Source organism: Balaenoptera musculus, chromosome 6, assembly GCF_009873245.2.
Source record: "Balaenoptera musculus isolate JJ_BM4_2016_0621 chromosome 6, mBalMus1.pri.v3, whole genome shotgun sequence".
NCBI lineage: Eukaryota > Metazoa > Chordata > Mammalia > Artiodactyla > Balaenopteridae > Balaenoptera > Balaenoptera musculus.
The window spans coordinates 82,789,732-82,805,513 of NC_045790.1; the positions used below are offsets into that span (position 1 = coordinate 82,789,732).

A 15,782-nucleotide genomic window follows, 5' to 3' on the forward strand; every position below is an offset into this window, starting at 1 on the left:
ACGGTAGATGGGACTACACAGCCATGATGTGGGGATGCTCTAGAGGGGACGTGGTGGGGAGCGGCAGCCCAGAAAGTGCCTGCACAGGGCAGAGGGACTCATGGGAGGATGGGGCCCTGGCGACCAGTGCTGTGGGAGGTACCTCTGTGATCTTCATTCGCAGGCGATGGTTTTCTGACTGCAGGCCCTCTAGGCGGGACGTGCTTGCTTGGTTCACGCTGGTGACTGAGGTGGAGGTTTTAGAATCTTCTTTCTTCTGATTCTGAGTGAACTGGAATCGTCTGTTCTGAGTTGCTGCGTCTGGGTTTGTTCTCAGAGTGATGAGCTGTAAGGACAAAGGTGGGGCTGAAAAGAGGACCCTGGGGCCCTTCCTCCCATGCCCATGCAGCTGCTTCCAGCGGGTCCTGCGCTGGAGGCAACATGGGGCCCCAGGAACGACACAGGCTGGGAGTCTGGAGCCCTGGGCTCAGACTTGTTTCTGTCCCTCGTTTGTGTATGCCCTTGGGCAGCCCCCTTCCCCTTGCAGAGTCTCGGTTTTCTTCCTTGCCACTAGATGTCTGGTCTCCTGATCCTGATTCCACCTGCATCCCAGCTATCCTGCAGAGGCCACCCAGGGCCCCTTAGGCCTAGCTCCAGCTGAGCCTCACTCTGCCTTAGGCCTAGCTCCACGTAGAAAATAAACAGCTGTAGGTGACAGCTGTGAAGACAATGGGAGGAAAGTGAAGGCTTGTGCTTGTTAGAACCATGGCCACGGCCTCTGTCCACCAGGACCTATGGTTCAGAGGCGAGGGGCAGGGATGGAGGAAGGATCTTCACCAGGCCAGAGGCATCCAGGGCAGAGTGCTCACCACGGTGCCCTGGGCCTGGGCTGGGGTCTGTGGAGGGTCTGGAAGGATGGTGAGGGTAAAGGAAGTCCAGGGGGAAGAAATGGCATATGCAAATGCAGGGAGGCCTAGGGCTCAGGGCACTTATAGAGAAGGGCAGTTGGATGGTGGACAGAGTTCTCTTGGGGAGACAAGGAGATCCAATGGTCCTGAAAGCCAGCCCAGTGTCGGGGAATTGATCCTGGAGCCAGGAAGGCAGTGAGGAGCTATCAAGGGTGACAAAGCAGAGTGACCCCGTCAGAGCTGGGCTTAGAATCATCTGGCATCTTTTACAGGGTGGAGAGGAAGTCAGAATGCAGGCAGAGAAGCTGTAGTGTGAGCCTGGAGCCTGGGAAAGTGTTGACAACTAAAGGAGGGAGTGTATGCCAGAGGTGTTCTAGAGCAGAGCTGACACTGCTTAGGGACTGACTGGGGGCCCAGGAGGCTGGAGGAGCCATGGGACCCCCAGCAATCTCTCCTCTCCCCTTTCTCTAAGGCAGACACTCCCTAACTTGGGTCAATGACTTCTCAACTACCTCTGTTTCCTGCTGCTTCTTTTACTCTTGAGACCCATGAAGGTCAGGTTTTCCTCTACACAGATCAGCCAACTGCAGGGGTCAAGGCCTCTGATTCACCTGCCCACTGCTGGGTAGGATAATGTTTGGAAAATATCTCTCAGGTCAGCCCTTCAGACGAATGAAAAACGTAAGTGGTTGTTAAAAATGGTTATTCCTTTTGACCCACTAATACTACTACTGTGACTCTACCTTAAGGGAAGAATCGGAAACAAGGAAAATGTATTATGTAGAAAAAAAAGTTCATTTATAATATAAAAAATCTGGAAACAACTGTAATGTTCACCAATCAGGGATCAAGTGGTTGAGTAAATTATGGAACTTCCCCTCAACAATGGTTATGAATGTGGGAAGATACAAAGGGCAAAAGTTAAGTTAAAAAGGCAAATTGCAAAGTGTGCTATAATTACAGCTATATCTGAAAAAGCATCACTGCCCTAAACCATTAAAAAAGAGGTTGGAAGGAAACACATCAAAAATATTAACAGTAAAAAACCAAACCAAAACATTAACAGTGATTATTTTTGGGTGGCAGGACTATGTGAGATTTCTGAAAAATCTGGTTTTTTGCTTTTCTGCATTTTCCAAACTTTCTGTGATGTGAATTGTGTTCATCATTAAAAAAAAAAAAAAGTGTATAAAACTTGTAGAAAGTGGGAGAAACACAGCATTGCCCTTGTGATGGAGTCAGAGGCCAGACGCCAGGGTGGTGAGCCGGGGGGATTGCTGGCACCTGCCCCGTACCTTTGGCACAAACACCAGGCAGAGGGTGATGGTGCTGCAGAAGATGATGACCAGGGCCACAATGCAGAACTGCACGTTAGGCTGGTCCCGGGTCAGGAAGGAGACGGCAGCCCCGATGATGCACATGATCCCCACGTTGTAGACGCTCATCCCAATGTACTTGCTGTCATTGAGTGCGGGGATGCTGACGTTTCGGGTCTCCCAAGCTAAGAAACAACCGAACAACTGGAACGGTGAACAGAAAAGACGGTCATTACCAGGTGGTGGCGTACACTCCTGCTCTGAGAAGCTACTGAACTGAGGGTTATTCTGTTACTCCTCCCTACTCTGAAGTGGGGGCTTGGGGGAAGGGAGGCTGGCGGTTTGCTGCTGGCCAGGTCTTCTGGATATCACAATCTGTCTCCACTTGTGGCCCTGGGTTGAGTCCTGCCAAGGAAATGCAGACTGGGGTGTTACACTGTCTGGTCCTCCTTCACCTCCACCACTGGTTCACACACAGACCCACAGGAGGCCACAGTGGGAAAGAACTTCAGACACAATCTCAACCACATCCCCTCCCTCTACAGAGAACCTGAAGGCCCAAAAGAGAGGAAGGGGCTTGCCCAAGGCCACAGAGCAATATGGTGGCAACAGTGGACTGTGTCTCTAGAAGTTAAGGCTAGTCTTTTTTCTGTTAAACCAGGCAGAGCCCCTGTGTCTGGGACCCCCCCAATGCACATAGCCACCCAGAGTAGAGAGACTACATTTCCTAGCTGTCCTTGAAGCTAGGTGTGGCATATGATTGGGTTCTAGACAATGCCATGTAGGTGGAAGTGGTGTGTACAAGTTCTGGGAAGTGTCTTTAGAGGAAAAGGCTGTTCCTCTTCCACCTTCCTAGCAGATGGAGTGGAATGTGATGGCTGGAGCTTGAGCAGCCATCTTAGACCATAAAGTCATCTTAGACCATGATGTGGAAGCTGTATGATGAAGATGAGGAAGACAAGATGCAAGGAGCTCAGATTCTAGTAGCCTCCACACCAGCCCTTTTGCTTACCTGAGAAGGAAATTATCTTTTTTAAGAACTACTGTTATTGTGGGTTTTCTGTCACTTGCAGCTCTACTCCTAACCAGTACATTTCCAACAGAAATGAATAGGGTAGAAGTCAAATGTGATGTAAAGTAGGGTGTAGAGGGTTTAGCTATCATGTGTTGTCTGAGGGGAGGGCAGGCTGCAGAGAAAGTGCAGATGGAATGCTGGGTAGAATGGTGGTGTGGGCAGGAGGGAGAGCTGACCACAGCTGCTGACCGCTGCAGGGGCTTCGGCTGTGGTCCAGCCCCTCCAGGAGGCTGTCCTACAAAGGCTTCCTTTCCCTCTGGCCTTACCTCTGAAGTCTGGGGCATCCAACACCTGCATGAACCATGTAACATCATCCCAAGGGCCTACACTATCTCACAGGGCTTCTGTCCAGATGAAATGAGAGGATGGATGTGAAAGCATTTTGTAAACTGTTACATCCGTTATAAGAGTAAGTTAATAATTATTTTGTAATTGGTATTTTTTACAACCATAGTTGTTTTCCTCTCTTTTAAGTGTGTTATCTCACAGACTGATTTATTATTGTTTTTTATTCCAATTAAAATAGGAACCAGAAGCCCAGGAAGCAGATACTGCATGAGGGATGGAAACCACGCTGTTGAAAGCTTGCTTCGTGCTGGTTCCTTCGTGTGCGGTGCCTTCAATCCTACAGCTGGGCATGGCTTTCCACATGCTGGAGGGGAAGAAGCAGAGGCTAGGCAAGGCCAAATGGCCTGCCTGGGGTCCCTTGGCAATGTGCGTCAGGGCTGGATGGGTGCTCCAGATGCCTGCTCTCTCACAGGGGCTCTGTGTGCCTCCTCTCTGCCACAGAGGCCGATCGCAGCTTCACTTCACTGTGGAAGGATCTGAGGAGGGTGCAGTTGCAGGCATGGTTTGCACAGGATGTGGAGAGAAGATTCAAGGGTCAACCCAGAATAAGGTTGGGTGGGACTGCCCTTTCAAGTCCTTCCTAACTTTGAAATTCCACAGTCGTGTGAGGTGGGCTTGGTATGTGATCTGTGTATAACAAATGAATGGAGTGGAAAGAGTATTGGGTTTGGAAATTGGAGGTTACCAGGCGGCCTTTGGCAAATCATGTAACTTGTCTGAGCCTGATTTCCCCCATCTCCAAATGGAGATGATTCTCCACTCATCTCCCACAGGATGTGAACGTGCGCTGGGTACCAACAGACTGCTGTCAGGGAGCAGGACAGTGGCAGCTGGGAGGCACACTCACAGTGAAATGGGGACATTATTTGTACCTATCTCATGTGACTGTTGTGGGATTGAAATGACACGTGCCAGGCACCAAGACTGGCAAAGAGCAAGTGCTTAGTCCTGGGGGCTCTGTTTATTTTTATGTTGACGGAGGCGCTTAGGAGAGAGCTCTGACAGAGAAGCATTTCCCCCACTCTGCCTCCCGCTCTGCACCTACCATGAGAAGCCCCTTATAGGCATAGACGATGCCAAGCCAGATGGTCATGTGGGTGTTCTCACAGTGCTCTAGGAGAGGGCGGATGGAGATGTCCCGTCCTGCCGGGTCCGGCTGTGCGAAGAGAAAACAGAAACCCAGGGATGGCACTGGGCACCCTCCCAGCAGCCAGGTCCCTGTTTCATAGCCCTTTTCCCTCCCATGAGCCACAGCCAGTGCTACCATCCAGGAGGCCTTTTGGACCCCATCTCTGTGTTCCATGGGACTCAGGCCTCAACCAGCGTTGACTGCCTTCTGTTTGTTGGTCGTGATTCAGCTCTGACCTTCAGTTATCTGAGTTCTTCATGCATTTCCAGCTTGAGTCAGAGCTCAGGAGTAGGGACTGGGTCACTTCTGTGCCCCTAGTACCTAGCACAAGAGCTGGCCCAGAGCAGGCATCTTTCTATAACATTTGTTAAAAGAGTAAGGGTGAGAATGAAGCACAAAGTTAGGTGTGGAGGCCTTCAGGTGTCTCTGGAATTAACTCAGGTAGCTGGGAGATAGTATCTACTGGCTAGACCAAGCACGGGGCCTGCCAAACCCCTTTAAGGAAGGAGATCTTCTTGCCCACCACCTCCATGGAGGGAGCAGTGGTGGCAGCCGTGTTATGTACCACATGATGCACTCTGGGCCAGAGTTGATTGGACAAGGGGTGGGCACCTGACCTTAGGTAGCCAATCCGAGGCTTGTCAGGGACCTATGAGGTTTCCTAGTGCAAAGTGCTCTGCCCAAAGAGGGGTGGTGGAGAGGATCCAACCCAAGCACCGTTCTCTCTCTCAGGAATTTGAACTGAGAAACTCCAGGAGAGAATCAGCCAGATGGTGGCAAGAGGAGAAAAAGACAACAAGGGAGTGAAAAAATATATACTGTAGGTATATTTTTTTAATGAACTATTTGAGAGTAAGTTGCAGACATCCTGGCCCTTCTTCACCCCTAAATATCTAGCATGTTTTTCCTAAGAACAGGAGATTCTCTTATATAACCACATATACCTACCAAATTCAGGAAATTTAACATTGATACAGTGTATTATCTAATACACTACCTATTTTTTAATTTTGCTAATTGGCCCAATAATGTCCTTTAAGGACCCAATCCAGGACCATATATTGCATTTACTTATCATGTCTGTAGTCAGCCTTGGAATCAGCCCTTCCTCCTTCAATCTCAAGACCTCAGCAAGCCCAGAAATAAACCCACACACCTACAGTCAATTAATCTTTGACAAAGGAGGCAAGAATATAAAATGGGAAAACGTCTCTTCAGCAAGTGGTGCTGTGAAAGTTGGACAGCCGCATGTAAATCAATAAAGTTAGAACACACCCTCACACCATGCACACACAAAAAACTAAAAATGGCTTAAGATTTAAATGTTAGACATGACACCATAAACCTCCTAGAAGAGAACATAGACAAAACATTCTGTGACATAAATCATACCAGTGTTTTCTTAGGTCAGTCTCCCAAAGCAGTAGAAATAAAAATAAACAAATGGGACCTAATTAAACTTAAAAGCTTTTGCATAGCAAAGGAAACCATTAAAAAAACGAAAAGAGGGATTTCCCTGGTGGTGCAGTGGTTAAGAATCCACCTGCCAATGCAGGGGACATGGGTTTGAGCCCTGGTCCGGGAAGATCCCACGTGCCGCGGAGCAACTAAGCCCGTGCGCCACAACTACTGAGCCTGCGCTCTAGAGCCTGTGAGCCACAACTACTGAAGCCCGCGCGCCTAGAGCCCGTGCTCTGCAACAAGAAAAGCCACTGCAATGAGAGGCCCGCGCGCCGCAACAAGAGTACCCCTGCTCGCCGCAACTAGAGAAAGCCTGTGCGCAGCAACGAAGACCCAATGCAGCCAAAAATAAACAATTATTAAAAAAAAACGACAAACAAAAAAACCCCGAAAAGATAGGGACTTCTGTGGTGGTCCAGTGGTTAAAATTCCGTGCTTCCACTGCAGAGGGCGTGGGTTCAATCCCTGGTCAGAGAACCAAGATCCTGCATGCTGCTGGGTGGGGATGGGGGGACCAAAAAGACAACCTATGGACTGGGAGAAGGTACTTGTAAATGATGTGACCGACAAGGGCTTAATCTCCAAAATATATAAACAGCTCATACAACTCAACAGCAAAAAAACAACCCAATGAAAAAATGGGCAGAAGACCTTTGGAAAAATATCTATTAAGAAGACATACAGGGGCTTCCCTGGTGGCGCAGTGGTTGAGAATCTGCCTGCCAATAATGCAGGGGACACGGGTTCGAGCCCTGGTCTGGGAAGATCCCACATGCCGTGGAGCAACTGGGCCCGTGAGCCACAATTACTGAGCCTGCGCTTCTGGAGCCTGTGCTCCGCAACAAGAGAGGCCGCGATAGAGGCCCGCGCACCGCGATGAAGAGTGGCCCCCGCTTGCCACAACTAGAGAAAGCCCTCGCACAGAAACGAAGACCCAACACAGCCATAAATAAATAAATAAACAAATACTTAAAAAAAAAAAAAAGACATACAGATGGCGAATAGCATGTGAAAAGATGCTCAACATCACTGTTAGGGAAATGCAAATCAAAACTACAATGAGGTACCACCTCACACCGATCAGAATGGCCATCACTAAAATGTCTAGGGGCTTCCCTGGTGGCACAGTGGTTAAGAATCTGCCTGCCAATGCAGGGGACACAGGTTCGAGCCCTGGTCTGGGAAGATCCCACATGCCTCAGAGCAACTAAGCCCATGCACCTAGAGCCCCTGCTCTGCAACAAGAGAAGCCACTGTGACGAGAAGCCCGTGCACCACGACGAAGCATAGCCCCCACTCACTGCAACTAGAGAAAGCCCGCGTGCAGCAACGAAGACCCAACGCAACCAAAGATTAAAAAAAAAAAGTCTACAAATAACATGCTGGAGAGGGTGTGGAGAAAAGGGAACCCTCCTACACTGCTTGTGGCAATGTCAGTCGGTGCAGCCACTATGGAAAAGAGTATGGAGGTTCCTCAGAAAACTAAAAATAGAATTACCATATGATCCAGCAGTCCCACTCCTGGGCATATACCTGGGAAAAACTATAATTCAAAAAGATACATACACCCCTATGTTCATAGCAGCACTATTTACAATAGGCAAAACATGGAAACATCCTAAATGTCCATCGACAGATGAATGGATAAAGAAGATGTGGTACATATATACAATGGAATACTACTCAGCCATAAAAAAGAACGAAATAATGCCATTTGCAGCAACATGGATGCAGTGAAGAAGTCAGAAAGGGAAAGACAAATACCACATGATATCACTTATATGTGGGATCTAAAATATGACACAAATGAACTTATCTATGAAACAGAAACAGACACACAGACATAGAGATCAGACTTGGGGTTGCCAAGGGGAAGGGAGGGAGGGAGAGGGATGGACTAGGAATTTGGGGTTGGTAGATGCAAACTATTACATTTAGAATGGATGACAACAAGGTCCTACTGTATAGCACAGGGAACTATATCCAATCTCCTGGGGTAAACCACAATGGAAAAGAATATTAAAAAGAATGCATGTGTATGTGTGTATAACTGAGTCACTTTGCTGCACAGCAGAGATGGGCATAACATAACATCAATTACACCTCAATTAAAAAAAAAAAGACCTCAGTCTACTTCAGTCTGTTATGTCATTGATATTTCAGGTCATTTATTTTGTAGAATATCCCTCAGTTTGGGTTTGTCTGAATGTGTTTTCATGATTGAATTCAGGTTATGTATTCTTGGTAGGAATTCTATGTAAGTGGTCTTCTCACCTCCTCAGTGTTTCACATCAGGGGCATTTGATGGCACTTTGTCGCATTATTGGTGATGTTTTTGGACATTTGGTTGAGGTGATGTCAGCCAGATCTCTCCACTTCAAAGGTACCATTTCCCTCTTGTAATTAATAAATAATCTGTGGGAGATACTTTGAGACTGTGTGGGTATCCTGTTCCCCCACAAACATTAACTCAGTGGTTGCAGCTTCCATTGATGATTCCTATCTGAGTCATATTACTTTGGTGGCTGCAAAATGGTGATTTTCTAACTCTAACATTCCATTTAAATACTTGGCAATATACTGTGAACAAGATCTTTCCTCCCACTCATTTATGTATATCAGTATAGACTTAATGGGATCCTTTTAGATTCAGTGTCTTATAATCCATTACTACTATTATTCATTTTGTTCAAAATTTTCCAGATTTGGCTAGTAGGAAACCCCTTCATGCTGTCTCCTGTGTTTTTTCAACATGTCCCCATAATTTTTTTGAGCACTTTCCTACTTCTTGGCACAAGAGGTTCCAGGCTCTCCTTGTATTTTCCTTGCCCTAGTCTTGGAATCAGCCATTTCTCTGAGGTGTCCTGGTTCTTTGTAGCAGAGAATAGGATTTAGAAACCGAGATCTGGGCACTGATGTGCTCACTGTTCCTAGGGTATGCTCACTGTTCCTAGGGTATGCTCACTGTTCCTAGGGTATCATTACTTCGAGGCCCCTTTATCTATCTATCTATCTATCTACCCATCCATCTACCATCATTCTATCTCTTTATCATCTATCTATAGATATAAATAAAATCCAACACCACAGTGTTCTTGCTTGCTCTCCCCCATTCCATATTTGCATCTTTATTCTCTTACAGTGAGATCCCTGGTTTCTAACAACATCAAGATATTCACTCATTTTCTCAATCCTATAATAGACACAAAATAGTTTCAAAATTGGTACATCCATACACTACCAACAACAAATTTACTAAGTTGAAGATGTCCTTGCAAATCTGTCTTTAGCACAGATCCCACTGAGGGTATCTCATCAAAGAACTGTGTTCTGGATGTTGCCTCTTAAGGCCCAGGGTAAAGCCACACTCCTGAGGGTAAGGGGTAGGCATGCCCAGGGTCAGTCACTAGGAAGAAGGGGCACATTGGTGGGGGCCAGGGATGTGAAAGGCAGGCCTTAAGCACATGGGGGATGGAAACCCTATTTCTCTTAGCCCTGCTCACTAGGCCTGACCTTCAAGGCATGCCATTGCCTGGGTACCTGTGAGTTGGGGAAAGATGGTGCTCCCATATGGATACAGGAGGAGCTGGGAGGGGTGGAGCCGCAGGGCTCAGGCCATTTTATAACTAGATCATCCAGTTGCGTGCTCTCTCAGGCTTGACTTCCCTTTCTTTGTCCCAAGCCACAGAAAGCCTTACGTTAGCCTCTTTGGTTCCATGATCGTTGAGTACACACACAGGCTGGAGTGCTACAGGGCCCTCTGCAGTGGTGGCAGTGGGTACTTGTGAGAGACACCCCAGGGAAAGGTGATCCCCAGGAACCATATAGTCAGAGTTGCCAGGGCTAGAGATTTCCCCTCCACTGCTACTGACCCAGGAGCTGAGCTGGATTCTAAGAGTGGTGGGGCCTTCCTGATGTCCTTTCATTGTGTAATTGAGGAGACTGAGAAAGGACTTGGTCCCAAGGTCAACAGTGACTTAGTGGCGTAACTTGGTTTTCTCCAATGTCTGACAACTAAGCAGACCTCAGAACGCAGTAGCACAGGCCCATTACGGCCATGCGCGAACAGCAAACCCATTAATGATGATAGTGTCTGTTGTTCTACAATGAAAGGCAGTCATTTATGATGAACTCTTAGATTCTCTTTGTAGAGAGGACTGATTCTGTCATACCCCATTGTTCAATGTAATGAAAACTCTATTCATGGGAAGCTAACAATGATTGCCTCGCTTATATACCTCCAGTGACAGAGTCCCCTCCCTCCCACTCTTGGTGAGGTGTTTGCACAGTTTTTCTTTTATTGAACCAGAACCTTCTCCTCTTATACCTCCACCATTGATCCTCGTCTTTCCTCCGGGGCTCCTCAGAATGGTATTAAATTCTCTCCTTAAGTCTGCACACTCTTCCTCATGAGGGGAAGATCTGCAGTGAAGGTACATATCACCTCCCCCCACAAGTCGACCTGGTCCTCCTAAACTGCTCGAGTTTACTATTGATCTGAAAACCTAGAATTGAGCTCAACACTTCAGGTGGTACTAAGCACCCTTGCTCCAGATCTCCTTGCCTTTCTAAATAACTACCTTTCATTGGTGATTCATATGTTCCTTACGGTTGATTAAGACCCCATAGGTAGTTTTCGTGGAACTGCTGCTAGCTCTGTCTTCTCGCTTCTGCAGCTGACATTCCAGCCTGGTTACCTTTTACCTCGTTTGTAGCCCTCTCCTCCTCATGCCCTCCATCCTGGTCTGCTCTGACCTCTTCGAATCCTGAAATCCCAATTCTTATATCTGGTCTTTTAGTACCCCGTTTATCTCACTAAGCTTAAGCACAGCCTCGCCTGCAGAGGTGGAAGGGCAGCAAAAAAAGGGCCTGCCCAGAGTTCAGAGAAGTCATGATCCCAGGGGTGAGCAGAAATGCTTCTACTCCATCTCCCAGTACACAGGCACTGATCCGGAAATAAGCCATAAAAACCTCCCAGTCATCAACGTCACTTTCACACAGCCCCAGGGCTGTGAACACCGGACACAAATCAGTGGCAGTGATTGGGGTGGTTTTATGAGTGATGAAGTTTATGTACTCATGAGGCTGGGGGATGGGGAGTCTGAATAAAGTCAAATGAGCCCTGCATTGAATCTCAAAGCAAACTGTAAGAGCCATGCCTTTTCTTGTATGATCCATTGTGCTTGGGACTGGAGTTCAGAGTGCTCTGAGCAGTCACACACATGGGGAGAGATGCCTGACCAGGCAACGGGGGAGGGCGGGGAACCTGAGCCCTTACTTGGTGTCGTTGTGTACCAGAGCACCACTAGAGGGCACCAAAGAACCGTGTGGAGGGTCCACCCAGCAGCTGTGGATCACCCTCTGCTGGGGACACAGAGCTGCTTCTGTGGCTCGGTGGGGCTGCAAGTGTCGAAGCCGTCAGCAGCATCCTGTGCTACTCTAGAAGGCACTCACTGGCCTTAAATGAAGCCAGACTTCAGGCACCTTGGAGGACCACCACCCCACCGCCCCTCCCAGGGCAGCGGGTGAAGCAGAGCAGGGGGGAGGCGTGGGGAGCTGCTGGGGAAGGAGGGGCCAGAGGGCCCAGGCTGTACCTGGCTATGGCACTCCCCCTGTTCCTAGTGTGGGCTGGCCGCGCAGCCCGGCGCCAGTGAGCACAGGGCACTGACCCCTGCAGATGCCATGCCGGGATCTGACGTCAGGGCCTGAGCCAGGATTTTAGGCCCAGTTCTCTGTGCAGTTGTGGACTGCAGCATTTCAACTGGCCTAAGAATGCTTCCCTTGCCCTGGATAACTGGCTTACAAGAACTTTCAGCTTGCTTTTTTCTCTTCTTTATTTTCCTTCCTTATTTGTTGCTCACTTGGGCAATTACCTAAGTAATCATTCATTCATTCATTCCATAACTATCAAGCACTACCATCTGCCAGGTACTGTTCTGGGCATGGGGAAGGCAGCAATAACCAGGGCTGACAAGAACCCTGTCCTCATGGGTCTTCCATCCTAGTAAGATCAGGACGGCTCCATGAGAGATGACCTCAGAGGGGGAATGGGCTGGTCTCAGCAAATAACAGCCACCCTAAGAACACCAAGAGCTGCCCTGTCATGAGTGATAATAATGTACTAGTTGCAAAGCTGTGAGCTCTACACACCTTATCTTGTTGAAGCCTCATAAGAATCTAACAAGGTTGGACTTCCCTGGAGGCACAGTGGTTAAGAATCCGCCTGCCAGTGCAGGTGACACGGGTTCAAGCGCTGGTCCAGGAAGATCCCACATGCCGCGGAGCAACTAAGCCCATGCACCACAGCTACTGAGCCTGCGCTCTACAGCCTGAGAGCCACAACTACTGAGCCCACGTGTTGCAACTACTGAAGCCTGCGCGCCTACAGCCCATGCTTCACAACAAGAGAAGCCACCAGAATGGGAAGCCCGCGCACCGCAACGAAGAGTAGCCCCCGCTCGCCGCAACTAGAGAAAGCCTGCGTGCAGCAACGAAGACCCAATGCAGCCAAAAATGAGAAAAAAAAAGAATCTATCAAGGTGTTAAGCTCATTTTACAGATGAGGAAACTGAGGCACAGAGAAGTTAAGTAACTTGCCCTAAATCTCCAGCTAGTGTCAGAGCTGAGATTCGTTTGATTCCCAAACCAATGTTCATTCCTTCCTCACCACATGCGTCCCCCAACCTGCCCTGCTTCATATTCCAAGGAGACAGTGGGTATAATACCTGCTCTGTAAACTGTGAGGTGCTGCTCATGGGAGGAATGACTTAGTTGCTAAACAGTCAATAGAGGCCTCCCTGAAGCCCCCAGAGCTCTGCAAAGGCTATGCTTCAGTGCTGCATGAAATCAAGCTGTCTGCAATGGCCGGAGGCTGCAAGTACTCACACCTGACTCCTGGTCTAGCTGCTGCTCAGCGGGAGGCAGGCAGACGCTGCCCGGGAAAGCCTCCCCCATCTGTGCAGCGAAAGGGGAGCAGCTGGCCTGAGAGTCCCTCTGCATGATGCAACTATTCACAGTGTAGGTCAGTGGCCCCTACAAACATCCAGCTTTGTCAGGCTGCACAAATGGACCAGCAAGGGTCCGGGCATGGCTTGAAACATTGAGGCCTGAAAGGTCAAAGGGCTGGGTCCTGTTATAGACTTACTGGGCGACCTTGGGCAAGTCCTCGCCCTTTTCTTGACTTCAGTTTCCCATCTGCAAATGAGCCTATGAGTTAATTTACAGTATAGTTAATGTAAGCCTGAATAACTGAGGGATGACTATATTTGTCTTACATTTCACAACTGTATTTGTCCTACATTCACTCATTCAGAATCGACTTGATCTGTATTTCTCATGTGCCTGCTGTGTGCCGTGCACTGTGCTCGATGCTGGGGTCCGGGTGTATAAGACCCGTAGGATGCTTGTCTTCTTGGAGCGTGCATTCCAGTGGAGGGCACAGGAGGTTGACAAACCACACAGCACAGCTACGAGTAGAGGGGTGATAAGTGTTCCTAAAGAGAACAACGAGGCACTCTGAGGGCTACTGGCCAGAGGATCTACTTCAGATCAGGTAGTCTGGGAAGGCTCTTCTGAAGTGGCGACATTTAGTCTGGGACCTGAACGGTGGGAAGACGAGCCATGTGAAAACCTCGGGGGAGAGCATTCCTAGGAGAGGGAACAGCAAGCAGGCAGGACCTGAAATGGCAAAGACTTCGGCATGTTTTAGGAACCAAAAGGAGCCCAGTGTGGCTGGAGTGCAATAAGTGAGGGGGCCAGCGCTGCTCCTCACTCCATAATATGCACACAAACCACCTAGGGGGCTTGTTAAAATGCAGATGGGTCAGTAAGTCTGGGTGGGCCCCGGGATGCTGCATTTCTAAGCAGCTCCTAGGGGATGCTTGATGCTGCTGGTCCACAGACTGCTCTTTGGACAGCAAGGCCTTAAAGGATCTTAAGCAACAGGGTGACATTTGGTCCTCAGCTTAGCAGACCTCTGGTTAAGAATGCAGACTCCTTGAAAAGGGAACCCTCCTACACTGTTGGTGGGAATGTAAGTTGGTGCAGCCACTGTGGAAAACAGTATGGAGGTTCCTCAGAAAACTAAAAATAGAATTACTGTATGATCCAGCAATCCCACTCCTGGGCATATATATACACCTGGATAAAACTATAATTCAAAAAGAAACATGCATCCCTATGTTCATAGCAGCACTATTCAAGTAGCCAAAACATGGAAACAACCTAAATGTCCACCAACAGATGAATGGGTAAAGAAGATGTGGTACATATATACAATGGAATACTACTCAGCTATAAAAAAGAATGAAATAATGCCATTTGCAGCAACATGGATGCAACTAGAGATCATCATACCAAATGAAGTAAGTCAGAAAGAGAAAGACAGATACCATATAATATCACTTAGATATGGAATCTAAAATATGGCAGAAATGAACCTATCTATAAAACAAAAACAGACTCAGACATAGAGAACAGACTGGTGGTTGCCTAGGGGGAGGGGGTGGGAGAGGGCTGGAGTGGGAGGTTGGGGTCAGCAGATGTGAGCTTTTATGTATAGGATGGATAAACTACAAGGTCCTACTGTATAGCACAGAGAACTATATTCAATATCCTATGATAAACCATAATGGAAAAGGATATTAAAAAAAAGAATGTATATATATGTATAACTGACTCTGCTGTACAGCAGTAATTAACACAATATTGTAAATCAACTACACTTCAATAAATAAAAAATATAGAACGTAGACTCCTTTTGTCATTCGCACGCCTCTGACACAGAGTGACAGCTAAGCACAAGGACAGACTTGACACTGCGTGTCTGTGTGTTCAGACCCTGAGTAGGGAGGGTGAGGAGTCCGGTGGTGGGCATGAAGGGTGCCACGAGCTTCCCCTGTGATCACGGGGCTCTTGGCTCTGGTCCCTCGGACGTTTTAGGCTGCCACTGCTGTGGGTAGCTTGGGTTCCCAAGCACCACCTGGCTAGTGCTTCTTTGAAGGAGAGGGTGCCTTCCACCTTCTGACCAGCTCCCAGAAGCTGGCTTTCTGCCTCTTTTTTTTTTAATTTCAAAGCTGATTTTTGAAATATCTGGTAGAATTGGTAGATTTTTCTACTGGGGGTGAGTATATGTGTGTATATAAATGTGAGTTTGAGTGTGTGTGGTAGGGAGAGGAGGGAGGATGTCTGACCTTTCTGGGCTGCATTTCAGAGTCTTGAGATGCTTCTCTTTTCCTGGGAAGGCATGTGAGTCAACACTGCCTCTTTTTTGGGGGAAGATGGGGGGCGGTCCCATCAAGGAAGCCTGGCAGGGAGAGAAAGGCCACTGGGTTCAGATCCCAAGTCCATCACTTGCCAGCTGTGTGACTTTGAACACATCTCTAAGCCTTTCGGAGCCATGATTTCCTCACCTGCAACCTCCCAGGTTTGGCAAGATGATCAGAAGAGGTGACTAGTGAGTTTAGCAGGCTCCTGAGACTGGAAGGCCCACTCCTTATATGTGAACCATCATGGTTATCTCCCAGCGCAGGGAGTCACAGAGCCCTGGAGCTGGGAGAACCTTCCGG

The 15,782-nt window shown here is 48.2% G+C and overlaps 1 protein-coding gene across 1 annotated transcript in view; it reads right to left on the reverse strand.

The window, feature by feature from the left end:
* Positions 1–15,782, reverse strand: part of GABBR2 (gamma-aminobutyric acid type B receptor subunit 2) — a 365,308-nt gene that overhangs the window by 9,526 nt on the left and 340,000 nt on the right. The window contains exons 14-16 of the mRNA XM_036854586.1: positions 4,672–4,782; positions 2,183–2,407; positions 143–325 (exon numbers count right to left, since the gene is read on the reverse strand). Of these exons, the coding sequence (XP_036710481.1) occupies positions 143–325; positions 2,183–2,407; positions 4,672–4,782 (519 nt within the window). The remainder of the gene's footprint in view (positions 1–142; positions 326–2,182; positions 2,408–4,671; positions 4,783–15,782) is intronic.